This window comes from Lynx canadensis, chromosome X (genome assembly GCF_007474595.2).
Source record: "Lynx canadensis isolate LIC74 chromosome X, mLynCan4.pri.v2, whole genome shotgun sequence".
Lineage (NCBI taxonomy): Eukaryota > Metazoa > Chordata > Mammalia > Carnivora > Felidae > Lynx > Lynx canadensis.
The window spans coordinates 110144683-110162365 of NC_044321.2; the positions used below are offsets into that span (position 1 = coordinate 110144683).

A 17683-nucleotide genomic window follows, 5' to 3' on the forward strand; every position below is an offset into this window, starting at 1 on the left:
AACAACATGGATCGACCTTGAGGCCATTACACTAAGCAAAATAAGTCAAACAGAAAAGACAAATACCAGGGCCCCTGGGTGGCTCAGTTGGCTAAGTGTCTGACTCTTGCTTTCGGGTCAGGTCATGATCTCTCAGTTCGTGAAATCGAGTCCCACATCTGGCTCCGCACTGTCAACATGGAACCGGCTTGGGATTCTCTCTCTCCCTCTCTCTCTCTCTGCCCATCCCCTGTTCGCATGCTTGCTTTCTCTGTCTCTGTCTCTCTCTCTCTCTCTCACAAAATAAATAAATAAACTTAAAAAAAGAAAATACAAATACCATACCATCTCATTTATACGTGGAATGCAAAACAAAAAAACCAAACACCAGAAACGCGTAGCAACAAAAAAGCGAGCTCGCAAATACAAAGAACGTATTAGTGGCTGTCAGCGGTGGGGAGGTGGGGGGTGGGAAAAAGGGTGAAGGGGGTTAAAAAGTACAAACTTCTAGTACCAAAGTCATGGGGATGTAACTTACAGCATGCTGACTATAGTTAATACCATGTTGTATATTTGAAAGTTGCTAAGAGTAAATCTTCAAGGTTTTCATCACAAGAAAGAAAATTTTGTAACTCTGTTATGGTGATGGATGTTAACTAGATTTATGGTGGTGATCGTTTTGCAATGGTTCCTGCAATACAGGGATATACGTGTCCGTTCATAACAAGTTGCTGTTGGTGCAGAAATATATTTCACAGTCGGAAACTCTATAGTCCCAAGGGAAAAACTAAAACTCTTCCCTCTCGCTGTATCAGAGTATATAAATTCCGAGGATAGTTACTCAAATGGGAAACATAAGCCTCAAAGTGTAAAGCCTGTGAGGTCGAGCTACTTTGAATGGCTGTCTTGCTATAGGAAAGTGCTAAGTGTGTATAGGAGGGGAAGAGCCAGAGTTAGCAATTGACAAATGGGGGCGGGGCAGACAGGACCTTACCACAGTGTGAAAGCGACAAACCAGAGTTATACATAGGGTGCAGTGGGAACACATTCAAGGGACACTTGCCCCAACTCTGTGCATGTGTGTGTGTTGGAGGGGGTGGAACATGTATAGTGTTGCCCGGGGGGGGGGGGCTGTCAGGAAACATGTGCTGGGCAAAGTAACTTCCAAATTATGAGCTGAAATATAGGATCAAGATTTCAGCCAAGCAAAAGGTAGGAGAGGGGTTGAGTACTCGCCGAGCATTCTAGACCGATGAGCAGCAAGGCTCAATTTGTTCCCAGGCGAGGGGCTAGGGAGAGTGGTCTCTGCACATAACTAAAAGCAATTCTCTGGAGCAGAATCAGAGTGATTGTGGGAATGGAGCCCCATTCCCCCTCCCTCCTCCCCAATTTTGATGCTGGAGAGGTAGGTGTTGGGGGCTGGGGGTTAGGTAGAGCAGGCCTCACTAAGCAAAATTTGGACTTAATCCCTAGGGCAATGAGGCGTCAGTAGGAGAGTGTTTCAACTTTTTATTTTGAGATAATTGTAGATTTACAGACGTATTGCAGAAATAGTACACAGAGGTCTCATATACCCTTCACCGAGCTTCACTTACTGCGAACATCTTACATAATTATGGTACAATGATCAAAGGAGCAAAGGAAGAAATCAACATCAGCACAATGGTATTACGTAAACTACGACCGTAATTGGATTTCATCAATTTTCTCATTAGTGTCCCTTTTCTGTGCCAGGATCCAATCTGGGCCCCCACATTACATTGATCTGTGCAGCGAAAAAAATTGTACTTTTTATTTATTTAAAGGAATGTCTACACCCAATTGGGGCTTCAACTCATGACCCCGAGATCAAGAGGGATCCCACTGAGACAGACACCCCTGTGCAGCAAAGGCTTTTAAGGAGGAGTGTGAAACGGATAGATTTACACTATCAGTTTCAAGGAAGCCTACTCAGATTTGGGGGAACTCGGAAGCAAAACGTGATTCAAGGCAAGAGGCCCGAGGGGTAAGTTAGACTGACTTCTGTCAGCACCCTGTGAAAGGTCTGATGTGGCTTCTGAAGCTGACACCCTGGCCGACCATGGCATACGAGTTTTCTTTTTCTTTTTAACTTTTATTTTAAAGTTTATTTATTTATTTTGGGGGGTGAGGAGCAGAGAGAGGGGGAGAGAGAGAATGCCAATCTGCTGTCAGCACAGAGCCTAATGTGGGGCTCGATCTCATGAACCATGAGATCATGACCTGAGTCAAGATCAAGAGTTGTATGCTTAGGGGCACCTGGGTGGCTCTGTCGGTTAAGCCTCCGACTTCAACTTCAGGTCATGAGCTCTTGGGTCGTGGGTTCAGGCCCCACGTTGGGCTCTGTGCTGACAGCTCAGAGCCTGGAGCCTGCTTCAGGTTCTGTGTCTCCCTCTCTCTCAGACCCCTCCCCCACTCATGGCTCTCTCTCAAAACTAAAAAATAAACATTAAAAAAATTAAATAATAATAAAAAAGAGTCAGACGCTTAACCAACTGAGCCACCCAGGTGCCCCTGGTTCTTTTTCTGATGTTCCAATATGCTGATTTAGAAATGAGGCTTAAACAGAACATGACTTCACTGGATTACAGTGTTCTTTGGTTGCACTACTTAATTTTGGTATGTATACGTTGAACTGGCAAGATGGGAACTGTCACTTGGATATCTTTTTTTTTTAATAATTTTTTTAAATGTTTATTTATTTTTGAGAGAGCAACTGAGACAGAGTGCGAGCAGGGGAGGGACAGACAGAGAGAGAGAGAGAGAGGAGACACAGAACCTGAAGCAGGCTCCAGGCTCTGAGATAGCTAACCCACTGAGCCACGTGCCCCTTGGATATCTTTAACTCCACATGGTTAGAACTATGGAGAAAAAAATTACCTATTAAAAACCAACTATTACAGACCTAGTAGTTGTATTCATCTGTTTTACATATTTTCTTTACTGCACTCTGCAGCACCCACTTTTATGAAGTGCCATTATTGTGTTTCTCTCCTTTCACAAAGTTGTTTGAGTGACACTACGTATCACAAATTTCATGGTCAAATTTCGCTATGCACCGTTGTCAAAGATAGCTCCTCCGAAGGCCCATATGCTTCACTCAATCTTTTACTTGCTTGTTTCATACTTGATGTAGCTGGAAATTCAACAGCTACATCGTAAAATGAGTTTCTTTTTTTTAAAGTTTATTTTGAGAGAGACAGAGATAGCACAAGTGGGGGAGGGGCAGAGAGAGAGAGGGAGAGAGAGAATCCCAAGCAGGCTCCCCCGTGCCAGCACAGAGCCCCACTCGGGGCTCGCACTCACGAAACCACAGATCATGACCTGAGCCCAAACCAAGAGTTGGACGCTTAACCTACTGAGCCACCCAGGAGCCCTGAGTTTGTTTCTTTTTTATTACCACTTTGCATTTCCTTTTCATACCCTTAGGTTTCAAAACTAAATTAGGTACCAGGGGACCTGCTTCCTGGCCTTGACTTGGTCATTTGTTAGCTGTGTGACCTTGGACAAGCAAACTAACTTCTCTTGGCCTCAGTTATCTCACATAAATGGGTACTATCCTGTTATCTACATTTGCTCTCATCTTTTTTTTTTTTTGTAAGATCTTATTTTTAAGTAATCTCTACATACAACATGGGGCTCAAACTCATGATCCCAAGATCAAGAGTTGCGCAGTCTACTGACTGAGCCAGCCAGGCACCCCTACTGTCATCTTTTGGTCACATCCTCTTTTGACTTTTATGTGATGTAACATAGATACAAATCCCAACAACAGTGTAAGTTACATGGCATTCATTCATCCATCTTTTAATTTATTCTGAATCAATGTGTTGTCCTTATGGGCGAGGAAACTGCTACCCCCAAATGTGTGTTTTTGGCATGTGGATTATTTTAGGCTGATTATTTTTAAGAAACACAAGACTTGGGAAGTTTTTCTTTTCTTTTCCTCTTTAAAAAAATTTTTTTAAAAAGTGTATTTGTTTATTTACATAATCTCTATGCCCAACATGGGGCTGGAACTCATGACCTCTAGATCATGAGTCACATGCTTTTCTGAATGAGCCAGCCCAGTGCCCCAGGAATTTTTTCTTTTCTTTTCTTTCTTTCTTTCTTTCTTTCTTTCTTTCTTTCTTTCTTTCTTTCTTTCTTTCTTTTTTTTTTTTACCTTCCCCTTAACTGCCTAAAAGAATTTAGATAGAGGACTTGTTCCAGAAAGAGAGCTATCATGACAGATAACTACAGTATAACATAATCTAGGTGTGGTAGACAAAGGAATTTAGCAAAATCTGTTAAAATTCTTCTCTGTGTCCCATTGTTTCTGTATAGCCCAGCAAACATTTGTTTACCAAATATTTGCTCATTTTCATCTTCTTGTGAATTGCCTGCCTTCCTTTTGAAGCCCCAGATCCTTACCCCTTCTCCTTATTCCAGAATGACATATATACTTCATTTTCCCTGTCTTTGGAATTTCTCATGCTTTTGTGGGTTCCCCATATGTATGTAATTAAATTAGATTGTCTCCTGCTAATCTGTCTTATGTCAGTGTAATTCTTTGAGTAGTCAAAAGAACTTTAAAGGGTAGAGAAAAAAATTTCTTCTCCAACATACTCTTCCCAAGTGCCTGAGTCTGTGCTAGGAATATGAAGACAAGAAAAAGATCTTGTACTTGAGACACTTACTTCCAGGTGAGGAAGAGAGATCAGTAAGCAAATAAAATGAATAATGTATTCTTCACTTTCCACCAAAATACTCCTAATGGCACAGGAGGGAAAACCCACGTCTCCCTGGAGTTTGGGGCATAGCCTACATTACAAAATTAATTTCTTTGGGGCACCTGGGTGGCTTAGTCAGTGAAGCATCCGACTTTGGCTCAGGTCATGATGCCGTGGTTCGTGGGTTTGAGCCCCGTGTTGGGCTCTGTGCTGACAGCTCAGAGCCTGGAACCTGCTTTGGATTCGGGGCCTCCCTCTTTCTCTGCCCCTCTCCCGTTTGTGCTCTCTCTCTCTCTCTCAAATATAACATTAAAAAAAAAGAAATTAATTTCTTTGACTTTTATCTTTTTAGAAAAGTTTGTATCTAAATTCCAATTAAAATACAGTGTCATATTAGTTTCAGATGTGCAATATAGTGATTCAACACTTTCACACACCATCCAGGGCTCATCACATGCACAAGTGCATTTCTTAATCCCCATCACCCATTTAATCCACATCCCCCCCAACCTCCCTTCTTATAACAATTAGTTTGTCCTCTATAGTTAAGTGTCTGTTTCTTGGTTTGTGTGTCTCTCTCTCTTGAATTTTATCTTTTTAAAAAATGTTTATTGGGGCGCCTGGGTGGCTCAGTCGGTTAAGCATCCGACTTGGGTTCAGGTCATGATCTCGTGGTTCGTGAGTTCGAGCCTGGAGTCAGGCTCTGTGTTGAGAAGTCAGAGCCTGGAGCCTGTTTCAGATTCTGTGTCTCCCTCTCTCTCTGCCCCTTCCCCACCTGCACTCTGTCTTTTTCTCAAAAATAAATAAACAATTAAACAAATTTTTTTAAATGTTTATTTATTTATTTATTTATTTATTTATTTATTTATTTATTTTTTCAACGTTTATTTATCTTTGGGACAGAGAGAGACAGAGCATGAACGGGGGAGGGGCAGAGAGAGAGGGAGACACAGAATCGGAAACAGGCTCCAGGCTCTGAGCCATCAGCCCAGAGCCCGACGCGGGGCTCGAACTCACGGACCGCGAGATCGTGACCTGGCTGAAGTCGGACGCCCAACCGACTGCGCCACCCAGGTGCCCCAAATGTTTATTTATTTTTGAGAGAGAGAGAGAGAGTGCAAGCAGGGGAGGGTCAGAGAGAGAGGAGGGGGGACAGAGGATCCAAAGAAGGCTCTGTGCTGACAGCAGCAAGCACAATGCTCGCTCAAACCCACAAAATGTGAGATCATCACCTGAGCTGAAGTCAGATGTGCAACTGACTGAACCACCCAGGTCCCCTTGAATTTTGTCTTTTAAAAGCTTTGCAAATTTTGCATTCTACACCACAATATAGCCCCATTTATTTTGCTGTTACTTTTTTTTTTAATTTTTTTTCAACGTTTTTTATTTATTTTTGGGACAGAGAGAGACAGAGCATGAACGGGGGAGGGGCAGAGAGAGAGGGAGACACAGAATCGGAAACAGGCCCCAGGCTCCGAGCCATCAGCCCAGAGCCTGACGCGGGGCTCGAACTCACGGACCGCGAGATCGTGACCTGGCTGATGTCGGACGCTGAACCGACTGCACCACCCAGGGGCCCCAACTTTTTTTTTTTTTTTTTTTTTTTTTTTTTTTAATTTTTTTTTTTTTCAACGTTTATTTATTTTTGGGACAGAGAGAGACAGAGCATGAACGGGGGAGGGGCAGAGAGAGAGGGAGACACAGAATCGGAAACAGGCTCCAGGCTCCGAGCCATCAGCCCAGAGCCCGACGCGGGGCTCGAACTCACGGACCGCGAGATCGTGACCTGGCTGAAGTCGGACGCTTAACCGACTGCGCCACCCAGGCGCCCCCCAACTTTTTTTTTTTAAATACATCATCCTAACAAGTGGGGTTTATTCTGGAAATACGTGGCTGATTCAATATTTGAATATCAGTGTAATACATCATATTAATAGTATTTTCTTAACATTTATTTATTATTGAGAGACAGAGAGAGACAGAACACGAGCATGGGAGGGGCAGAATGAGAGGGAGACACAGAATCCGAAGCAGGCTCCAGGCTCTGAGCTGTCAGGACAGAGCCAGACGCGGGGCTCGAACTCACAAACCATGAGATCATGACCTGAGCCGAAGTCGGACGTTTAACCGACTGAGCCACCCAGGCGCTCCTCATATTAATAGTTTTAATAAGAAACACTGCCAAGGGGTGCCTGGGTGGCTCAGTGGGTTAAGCATCTGACTCTTGATTTCCACTCAGGTCATGTTATCATAGTTCATTGGATCTAGCCCTGAGTCAGGCTCTGTGCTGACAGTGCAGGGCCTGCTTGGGATTCTCTCTCCCTCTGTCTCTGCCCCTCACCTGCTTGTTCTCTCTCTCTCTCTCTCTCTCTCTCTCTCAAAATAAAATAAACTTAAAAATAAAAGAAACACTGCCCCCAAAATTGGGTAAAATTCAGTACCCAGTCGTGGTAAAAACTCTCAGCAAACTAGGAAAGAGAAAGGAACTTTCTTAACCCGATAGAGGACAAGTATAAAAAGCCTATTGCTGATGTCACACTTCATGGTTAAAGACAGAATGCTTTCTCCTTAAGATGGCAAACAGGGTAACGATGTCTCCTCTCACTTATACTCCATATCCTATTGGAAATCCTATTTGGTGCGACAAGGCAAGAAAAAAAAGAGGCATACGAATTGGAAAGGAAGAAATAAAACTGTCCCTATTTATAGGTGGCAGTCAGGCCCCACTCTGCAAGAGTTCTTCAAACTGGGGGAGGGGGAGCCTTGGCGTTGGGCAAAGCCAGGCCTCCCTAGTGATTAGCTTGCTCAAGACTGCCCAGGGGCTTCTGCATTTGGGGGGCGGGGTGGGGGACAAGAAGACGACTCCTAGAGCGCGGGGCAGCACAGAGAATCCACCGGAGTGAACCGCCTCCATTTCAGGCCCAGCAGGTGGGTGGAGCTGGTGACAGTCACACACTGGGGACACCAGGAGGGGCTGTATCTTGTAGCTGAGAACGGGGAAGTAGCCTTCGGTGACGCTCCACTTCTTAACAGACACGGCCCCGGCCGGGAGCTTTAATGGAAGGCCTCAATGCCACGGTTGGAGTTGTACGTGAAGAAGGTGATGGTGGGAAAAAAGGATCGCGAACACGCTCACCGCGGCTCTTTGCTGCTTATCCGTCTCTGGCGTCTGCGGAGGGGCGGGGGGCCGGCGGCCCGTAGGTGACCTGGGTGGCACACCCGCCCCGGGGAGCGCCGTCGCGTCCACGGTCCCCTCGCTCGCCGAGCCGCCCATGGCTCGCTCAGCAGGGCGCCCAGTCCCGCAGCCATCCCGGCTCCGCAGGGCCCTAGGGCAGCCGCCAGTCTCCCGCGCCCAGGCCTCGGAGGCTGGCCGGGCCTCCTATTTACGCGAACACGTACACTTGTCATCCAAGGCTGATCCGAGAGGGACGGTAACGCAGTGGTGAACGTAAGCTTTGTATTCAAGCTCTGGTGACTTCTAACCGTGACCGCCCTACCGCTCCCTACCTTCCCTTTCCCGTTCCTCTGCACAAACGGGGTCCTTTTCCAGATGGCCTTATCCTGTTCTCCACATCTTTGCAAGGGCTTCTCCGGCCCGCGTGCTCAAGTCCGGTCTTTCCACTCTCCCAACGCCCCGAATTCTGATCCTTGGTACATTTTCTCCTCCAACCGTTCCTGCCTCCCTGGTCCAAGAGTTAACTCGCCAAATTCTACATGCCTCTGCTAACGGCCAGCTCGCTGCCTTTGTTCTGCCTCCAATAGTCGCCTGCCAATCGGCAGAGGACAGACCTCTCCCAAGCGAGGGAATTTGGACAGAATGGCGAGGCGCACTCGTCTCTGCATAAACAAGTGACCTCTTGTTCTCCAAAGCTCTTGAGAGACAAGGAGGAAAAAAAGGATCAGCTCTTCTACTGTCCTGGGATGTTGTCCAACAGAAATAGAATGCGAGTGAACCCATACTAGGGTCCAACCACTATGCTGTGCACTTGAAATTAATATAACATTTTGTCAACCATACTTCAATAAAAAATTTAGGATACGCCCGTCTGACATTCTCTAGGATGTGATTATTGTGGTTTTCTTTCTTCAAGTGATTTTTATCTTGAGGTTTTTCAGATGATCAATGAATCATAATATAATAAACATACTCTGCTTAAGTCATGCATGTGAAATAAAAGTTGTATCTCCCGGGTAGAAATGATGGCACAACTTATTTCACATTGAGTGACTCATGTATCATCAGAGACAACATAAAAATATTAAACAGCTTAACTGGCTAGTTTGTATCACTGAATGGCTTTTTGGGGTCTGCTGTATTTTTTTTTTTGCGGCATTTATGTTAAAATTGCTTTAACAAAAAAATATGACGCGAGCCACGTCACTGTAAATATTCTGTTATAGCAGCCACACTTTATTTTTAAAAAATGTTTTATTTAACGCAATAGACCCAAAATATTGTCATTTCGACCTGCAATCAATATACGAATGCAGAGGTTTGCACTCCTTTTTCCAGGCAGTCTCTGATATTGGGTGTGCATTTGACACTTATGGAACATCCATTTCGGACTGGCTGCATTTCTAGCGCCTAATACCCATCATCCTGTACGGTCTGGCCCCGGAATTCCCCCCCTTTCCCTCTTTTTGTCCCCCCCACCTCGCAGGAAGAAGTGAAGATGATGGGGGGCGAGGCAACTTTGGGGCCGAGGCAAACTCGGGGAGGACGCAAGACCCTGTGATGTGACGTTGAGATGCTGAGAGACCTCTCAGCCAGACTTCCCTGTCCCCCTCCCCCGCACCGCGAGACAGCACCAAAGGCAGCTCTCGAGGTACAGCCAACCGCTGGAAAGTGCCGGGCTGCGGGTGGGGGGATGGGGGAATGGGGGACGCGGCGGGGAGGGGGTGGAAGGCGCCGCGGGGACCCGCACGCATGCGTATTGAATGCGCTCGCAAACACTGCCTGGCGCCCTAGCAACGGGTTCCAAGCCACTGTCTCGCCGGAATAAGTGGCCTTCCCAGGAGTTCTCGTCCAACCAGCCGGTCTAGGCTCCTCCCGGTCCACGGTTCTTCCTTATCATTCCCGCTTCTCCCTTCCACTGGTTCAATCTCGCCTTCTGGTGTGTGTTCCCGAGCCCTGAGGCGGTTCCTAACATGAGTACTCGTTTCCGCATGGCAACCAACCCCTGGCGCCTCAGGCTCGCCCGGCCCGGGCTGAGGTGGCTGCTGGGGCTGGGGCTGTTCCTGGGGCTTCAGGCTTCCCGCAGCGCAGCTTTCTACCTCCCCGGGTTGGCTCCAGTTAACTTCTGCGAGGCATCCCGAGAGACTGCAACCTGCAAGGTGAGGACCCCTGGGAGGCAGTGAGATGTGAGGGGAAGGCTTTGGGTTGGGGTACCGGGCACACCAGGGGAGACCATGGTCGTGAGCTCTTGGACTCGGACCCGGAACGCCATAGCCCTGTCCATAGGTGTGTCTCAACGTCCCAGTCTCTGAGCCTCGCACTTGGGAGTATCTGGACCTTTCTTTTTCCCGGATTCTATTTCCCTCCCTTTTGGCTCCTGCCCCGTGCTGTGCCTTCGTCCAACTCCCGCTCAGCTCCTTCTCCCTCATAGCTCCTCCTTTCCCCCCTTTCCCTCAGCTCCCTCCCTTTTATCTCAGCTTTCCTCTTCTCTTCACTCTGGGCTCTGCTCCTCCCTTCCCACCTTCCCTGATAGCCTCCCTGTCCATCCAGGCCCTGCCCTTCCCCTTTCTCTCTCCTGTAGGCCCCGCCCCTCCACTTATCTCCCCACTCTAGGCCCCGCCCAACCACCCAGGCCCCGTCCCGCCCCTTTCCTCTCCCTTCTAGGCCCTGCCCCTCCGCGTTCCTCTCCCCTCAAGGCCCTGCCTCTCGCCCTTATTCTACCATCTAGACCCCGCTCTTCCGACAAGGCCCCGCCCCTATACCGACACTCGGTCCCTCGACTTTTATCTCTTGTCTAGGCACCATCCCTCCCCTCTCCTCTCGCCTCTATGACCCTCCACTCTGCATGCCTTTCCCTTCTAGGCCCTCCCCACCCCATTCCTCTCACTTTAATGCCCCACCCCTCCCCTTTCCTCTCCCCTTTGTGCTCCACCCCTCCTATTTCCTCTCCCATCTAGGCCCCGCCCTTCCACGCAGGCCCGGCCCCTCCGCTTTCCTCTTGCCTCTAGGCCCCGCCCCTTCAACCACGTCCCTCCCTCCCACATTTTTTTCTCCCCTCTAGGGTCGCCCCTCCCCTTTCCCTTCTCTAGGCCCCTCCATTTCATGCAGTCCCCGCCCCTCCGCATTCCTCACCCCTCTAGGCCCCGCCCCTGCAACCAGGCTCCACCCATTATCTTTCTTCTCCACTCTTGGCCACGCCCCTCAATCAGGCCACGCCCCCACTCTATTGGCCACGCCCCTCAAACCCGCCCCACCCGTCCAGTTTTTTCTCCCCTCTACGACTGGCCCCTCAACTTTCCTCTCCCTTCAGTGTTCCCGTCCTCTCCCCAGGCCCCTCCCCTCCCCTCCCTTCCCCTCCTCTCCCCTCTCGAGGCCCAGGCCCTCCACTTTCCTCTCCACTCTGGGCCCTGTCCTTCCACTAACGCCCCGTCCCTCCACCCAGGCCAGCCTGGCCACTTTCATCTACCCTCTAGGCCCACCTCTCCAACCAGGCCCCGCCCTTCCACTTTCTTCTCCACTCTAGGCCCCTCCACTCCCTGGTCTTGTCTTCTCTAGGCCCTGCCCCTCAACACTGGCGCCACATTTCCCCTCCCCTCTAGGCCCCGCCCTTCCACCCAGGCCCCACCCCTCCACGTTCCTCTACTCTCTAGTCCCCGTCCCTCCAACCACACCCTGCCCGTCCAGTTTTTTCTCCCCTCTAGGACTCGCCCCTCAACTTTCTTCTCCCCTCAGTGTTCCCATCCTCCAGCCCCCTCCCCTCCCCTTTCCTCTCCTCTCTAGGCCCAGGCCCTCCACTTTCCTCTCCACTCTGGGCCACGCCCTTCCACTATGACCCCGCCCCTTCACCCAGGCCTACCTGGCCACTTTCATCTACCCTCTAGATCCTGACCCTCTTTTCTCTCCCCTTAGGACCAGCCCCTCCTCTTCTACTCTCTAGGCTCTGACCCTCCACTTTCCTCACCCCTCTAGGCCCCGCCTCTCCATCCAGGCCCTCCCCTCCCCTCTATGCCCCACCCCTCTCATTTCCTCTCCAGATTCCCAGCCTCCACCCAGGCCGCTCCCCTCCCCTTTCCTATCTTCTCTAGGGCATGCCCCTCCACTTTCCTCTCCACTGTGTAGGCCCCACAGCTCCCTTTTCCTCTCCCCTCTAGGCCCTGTCCTTCCACGCAGGCCCTGCCCCCCTGTGTTCCTCTCCCCTCTGGTACTCACCCCTCCAACTACGACATGCCCCTCGAACCACGACCTGTCTGTCCAATTTTTTCTACCCTGTAGGACCCGCCCCTCAACTCTCCTCTCCCCTCTGTGAACCTATCCTCCACCCAGGCCCCTCCCCTCCCCTTTCCTCTCCTGTCTAGGGCCTGGCCCTCCACTTGCCTCTCCACTCTAGGCTCCACCCCTCTCCCCTCTAGGCCCGCCCCTCCAACCAGGCCGAGTCCATCGACTTTCTTCTCCCTTCTAGGCCCCACCCTTCCACATCACTCTCCCCTCTAGTACCTGCCCCTAGAACCGCGACCTGTGTGTCCACTTTTTTCTACCCTCTAGGACCGTCCCTCAACTTTCCTCTCTCCTCCCAGGAGCCTCCCCCCACCTCTCCTCTCTTGTCTAGGCCCTGGCCCTCCACTTTCCTCTCAACTCTAGGCCCTGCCCCTCCCCTTTCCTGTCCCCTGTAGGCCCCTCCACTCCCCTTTTCTCTCAATCTAGGCCCTGCCCTTCCATGGTCCTCTCCCCTCTTGGCCACGCCCCTCCAACCAGACCTCGCCCAACCATTCTGCTCCCCTCTAGGCCCCGCCCTTCCACCCAGGCCCCACCCCTCCACCTTCCTCTCCCCTCTAGGCTCCGCCCTTCCAACCATGCCCCACCCATCCAGTTTTTTCTCTCCTGTAGGACCAGCTTTTCAACTTTCCTGTCTATGTCCACATTTTCCACCCAGGTCCCTCACCTCCTCTTTCCTCTTCCCTCTAGGCCCCACCCCTCCCCTTTCCTCTCTCCTCTAGACCCAACCTCTCCCCTTTCCTTTCCTTTAGGCCCCTCCTCTTCCTTTTCCTCTCTTCTCTAGGCCCTGCCCTTCCACGGAGAACTGTGCTTCCAAGTTCCTCTCCCCTCTACCTCCCTCTATGTCCCGCCCCTCCCCTCCCCTTATCTTTCCCCTATGGCCCTGCCTCTCCACCCAGGCCCCTCTCCTCCCCTTTCCCCTTCCCTCTAAGCCCTACCCCTCCCCTTTTCTCTCTCCTCTGTGCCCAGGCCCTCTCCTTTTCTCTCCCCTCTAGGCCCTTCCACTCCCAGGTCTTGTCCCCTCTAGGCCCCTCCCCTCCACACTGGCCTCCCCCTTCCCCTTTCCCCTCCTATCTAGGCCCTGCCCTTCCACTCAGTCCCCACCCCTCCGGGTTCCTCACCCCTCTAAGCCCTGCCCCTCCAGCCAGGCCCTGCCCATCCACTTTCTTCTCCCCTCTAGGCCCCGCCCCGCGTTCCTATTCCTTGTAAGCCCTGCCCCTCCAACCATCCCCCCATCCTCCCCTCTAGGACCCGCCCCTCAACTCTCCTCTCCCCTATCTACATCCTCCACCCAGGCCCCTCCCCTCCTCTTTCCTCTCCTCTCTAGGACCCGGCCCTCCATTTTCCTACCACTCTAGGCCCCGCCCTCCCCTTTCCTCTCCCCTGTAGGCTCCTCCAGTCCCCTTTCCTCTCCCTTGTAGGCCCCGCCCCTCTGCTTTGGTCTCCTCTCTAGGCCCTTCCACTCCCCTTTCCTCTCCCCTCTAAGGCCCGACCTTCCATGCAGGCCCCACCCCTCCGCGTTCCTCACTTCTCTAGGCCCCGCCCCTTCAACCAGGCCCCGCCTGACCACTTTCTTGTCCCCTCTAGACCCCGCCCCTCAGCTTTCCTCTCTCCCCCTTATGTCCCCATCCTCCACCCAGTCCCCTCCCCTTCCCTTTCCTGTCCTCTGTAGGCCCTGGCCCTCCACTTTCCTCTGCAATCCGGGCCCCACCGTTCCACCAAGGCCATGCCCCTCCACCCGGGCAACTTTCCTCTTCCCTCAAGACCCTGCTTTTCCCCCCGGCCCCGCCCCTCCCCTTTCCTCTCTTCCCTTGGATTCACCCCTCACCTTTATTCTACCCTCTAGTCCATGCTCCTCCCCTTTCCTCTCCCCTCTAAGAGTCGACCCTCTCCTTTATTCTACCCTGTAGGCCCCGCCTTTCCCCTTTTTTCTACCCTCCAGGCCCCTCCCTTCTACCCAGGCCCCGCCCCTCAATGTTCCTCTCCCCTCTAGGCTTGGCCCCTCCACTCAGGCACCTCCCCTCCCAATTCCTACCTCTCTGTGCTCCCCCCCTCCCCTATAGACCCTGCCACTCCGTCCAGGCCCCATCCCCTCTCCCTTCTCCCTCTAGGCCCCAATGCTCCCTTCCCACCGCTCCCGTCTGGGTCCCACGCCTCCCACCTAACTCCACCCCACCCTCTTTCTCTTCCCTCTTGGCTGGCTGTCTTCTCTTAGTTCCTCTGCTTCCTCCTTTCTAGGCTACTTCTCCACTGCCCTTCTGGGCTCCTCCTGGGCCTCCTCCCTCTCCCCCCTCCCTATTGGCTGCTCCTCCTCCTCCTCTGTCGGGCTCCTCTGCTTTCCCCCTCCTTGGCTCCTCCCTCTTCCTGCCCCTCTCCCTCTCCCTATTCCTTTTCCCTATCCCTGAGCTCAGTGGGTGGCTCAGATCTCTTGCAGGTTTTTGGGTTCAAGTCCTGCCTGGGGCTCTGTGGTGACGGCTCAGGGCCTGGAGCCTGCTTCAGATTCTGTCTCTCTCTCTCTCTCTCTGCCCCTCCCCTACCCAGGATCTGCCTCTCTTTCTCTCTCTCAAAAATAAATAAACATTTGAAAGGGACTTATTTTTCTGTCTCCTAGTTGCCTGATCTAGTGTATGAGGGAGTGTTCTGGCATACCACAAGGGCACTGAGAAGCTCAGAACAGTGCTGGGTGTGGTTTGACTACATTCTTAACCAACTTGAAAGTTCTGGGGTTTTCTAAAGGCCAGTTGTAGGTGCAGCAAGTTTGCTCTTAAAACTTGGAATTTGCCTTTTCCTGCGAGAAGTATTGATAGTAATTTCCTACAGAAATGGCCTTTAGGGGCACCTGGGTGGCTCAGTTGGTTAAGCGTCCGACTCCTGATTTCGGTTCAGGTCATGATCTCACAGTGCATGAGTTCAAGCCCCACATCGGGCTCTGCGCTGACCGTGCAGAGCCTGCTTGGAATTCGCTCTCTCCCCCCTCTGTCTGCCCCTACCACGCTTGCTCCCTCTCTCTCTCTCTCAAAATAAACTTAAAAAAAAAAGAAATGGCCTTTAAAAAATATTTTTATGTCTGCTTTCTCTCTGGTGATACCTCATCTTGGCTCTCTATTTCAGCAGGCTTCCTAGCAAAGAAACATCTTTAATCATAACAAATATCTGGAGTTTCTTTTCTGTGAACTCTTTTCTTTTTAGGCTGTTACTTGTATCCCTAATGTGTTCTACTTTTTATTCTGAGATTTTGCCTTCTGTCTTTTGGTGAATCTCTCATTTCTAGGTTCAACACTCCAAACTTCCTTCACTTGCTAGTGTCCAGCCCCTGGATTTTTTTTTAATATTTAAAAATTTTTATTTATTTTTGAGAGAGAGAGAGAGAGAGAGCAAGCACGAGCAGGGGAGGGGCAGAGGAGAAGCGAGACAGGGGAAGGGGAGACCCATGAACTGTGAAATCATGACTTGAGCCGAAGTCGGTCGCTTAACCAACAGCTACCCAGGTGCCCCAAGCCCCTTGATTTTTTAAAAAAGTTTATTTGTTTATTTTGACACACACACACACACACACACACACTCACATGAGAGCCAGGGAGAGGCAGAGAGAGAGGACGAGAGAGACAATTCCAAGCAGGTTCTGTGCTTTCAGTGTGGAGCCTGACATGGGGCTCGAACTCACGAACCATGAGATTGTGACCTGAGTCAATACCAAGAGCCTGATGCTTAATGAACTGAGCCAGCCGGGCGCCTGTTGATTTTTTTTTTTTTTTTTTGGTTTAAAAATTTTTACTATTACAGGGGCGCCTGGGTGGCGCAGTCGGTTAAGCGTCCGACTTCAGCCAGGTCACGATGTCGCGGTCCGCGAGTTCGAGCCCCGCGTCAGGCTCTGGGCTGACGGCTCGGAGCCTGGAGCCTGTTTCTGATTCTGTGTCTCCCTCTCTCTCTGCCCCTCCCCCGTTCATGCTCTGTCTCTCTCTCTGTCCCAAAAATAAATAAAACGTTGAAAAAAAAAATTTTTTTACTATTACAAAAGCAATAGCTCCTGTTGAGTTTTTTTTTTTTTTAGTTTAAAATTTTTTACTATTACAAAAGCAATAGCAGACAAGCAAAAATAAGAAAAGAAAAGCATTTATAATAACTATAGAATTACTACTTCTGATATCTTAGTATGAATTCCAGGGGCATCTGCCTGGCTCAGTTGGAAGAGTTCGTGACTCTTGATCTTAGGGTCATGAGTTTGAGCCCCACATTGGGTGTAGAGATTACTTAAAAAAATAAAACCTTGAAAACCACATATATTGTACATTTTTTTCTCTATATACTAATATCCACATTTGTATATTTAAAAATTTTTTCATGTTTATTTAGTGTTGAGAGAGAGAGACAGAATGCCAGCAGGGGAGGGGCAGAGAGAGAGGGAGACAAGATCTGAAGCAGGCTGCAGACTCCGAGCCGGCAGCACAGAGCCCGATGCGGGGCTCGAACTCACAAATCATGACATCGTGACCTGAGGTGAAGTCACTCCACAGACTGAGCCACCCAGGCCCCCTGCCACATGTTTATTTTTAGTAATATGCATTTGGTGTTCCTTTGTGCCTTTCCATGCCTTAATAGCTCATTTCTTTTCAGTTTTGAATAATATCCCACTGTCTGAACGTACCACAGTTCGTTTATATATTCACCTACTAAAGGACCTCCTGGTTACTTCCGTGTTTTGGCAATGATGAATAAAGCCGCGCTAGACATCGTGTAGGTTTTTGTGTGGACGTAAGTTTTCAGCTCCTCTGGGCAAATACCAAAGAGTATCCTCGCTGGATTGCACGCTAAGGATATGTTTAGTTTTGTAAGAAATTGCCAAGCTGTCTTCCAAAGCGGTTGTACCATTTTGCATTCCCACTAGCAATGAATGAGAGTCCACCTGCATTGTTTACCAACATCAAATCATAGTATCCATGTTATTTTGTAACCCGCACTTTTGTGTTAACTCCATCTTTCCATATGAACACATTTTTAGGGGCACCTGGGTGGCTCAGTCGGTTAAGCGTCTGACTCTTGGTTTAGGCTTAGGTCACGACCTCACAACTCGTGAGTTTGAGCCCCGCCTAGGGCTCTGTGCTGACAGTGAGGAGCCTGCCTGGGATTCTCTCTCTCTCTCTCTCTCTCTCTCTCCCTCTCTCTCTCTGCCCCTCCCCCACTCGCGCACAAGAGCATGCGTGCGCTCTCTCTCTCTCTCTCTCAACAAATAAATATTTAAAAAAATAGAAAACTGGGGCGCCTGGGTGGCTCAGTTGGTTAAGCGTCCGGCTTCGGCTCAGGTCATGATCTCGCAGTTTGCGGGTTCAAGCCCCGCGTTGGGCTCTGTGCTGACAGTTCAGAGCCTGGAGCCTGCTTCAGATTCTGCGTCTCCTCCTCTTCTGTGCCCCTCCCACGCTCGTGTTCTGTCTCTCAAGAATAAATAAATGTTAAAATTAAAAATAAAATAAAATAAAAAAATAAAAAACTGATTTGTGGACACTTTTAAATTAGGAAATGGGTCCCTTGT

At 50.0% G+C, this 17683-nt stretch overlaps 1 protein-coding gene across 2 annotated transcripts in view; it reads left to right on the plus strand.

Moving 5' to 3' along the window:
- The first annotated feature begins 9819 nt into the window (after positions 1–9819).
- The window catches only part of LOC115507663 (transmembrane 9 superfamily member 2-like), a 90266-nt gene continuing 82402 nt past the window's right edge, over positions 9820–17683 (plus strand). For both annotated transcript variants that reach the window (XM_030306126.1, XM_032592231.1), the window contains exon 1: positions 9820–10043. In XM_030306126.1, coding sequence (XP_030161986.1) covers positions 9858–10043 — 186 coding nt within the window. In that variant the 5' untranslated portion in view covers positions 9820–9857. The remainder of the gene's footprint in view (positions 10044–17683) is intronic.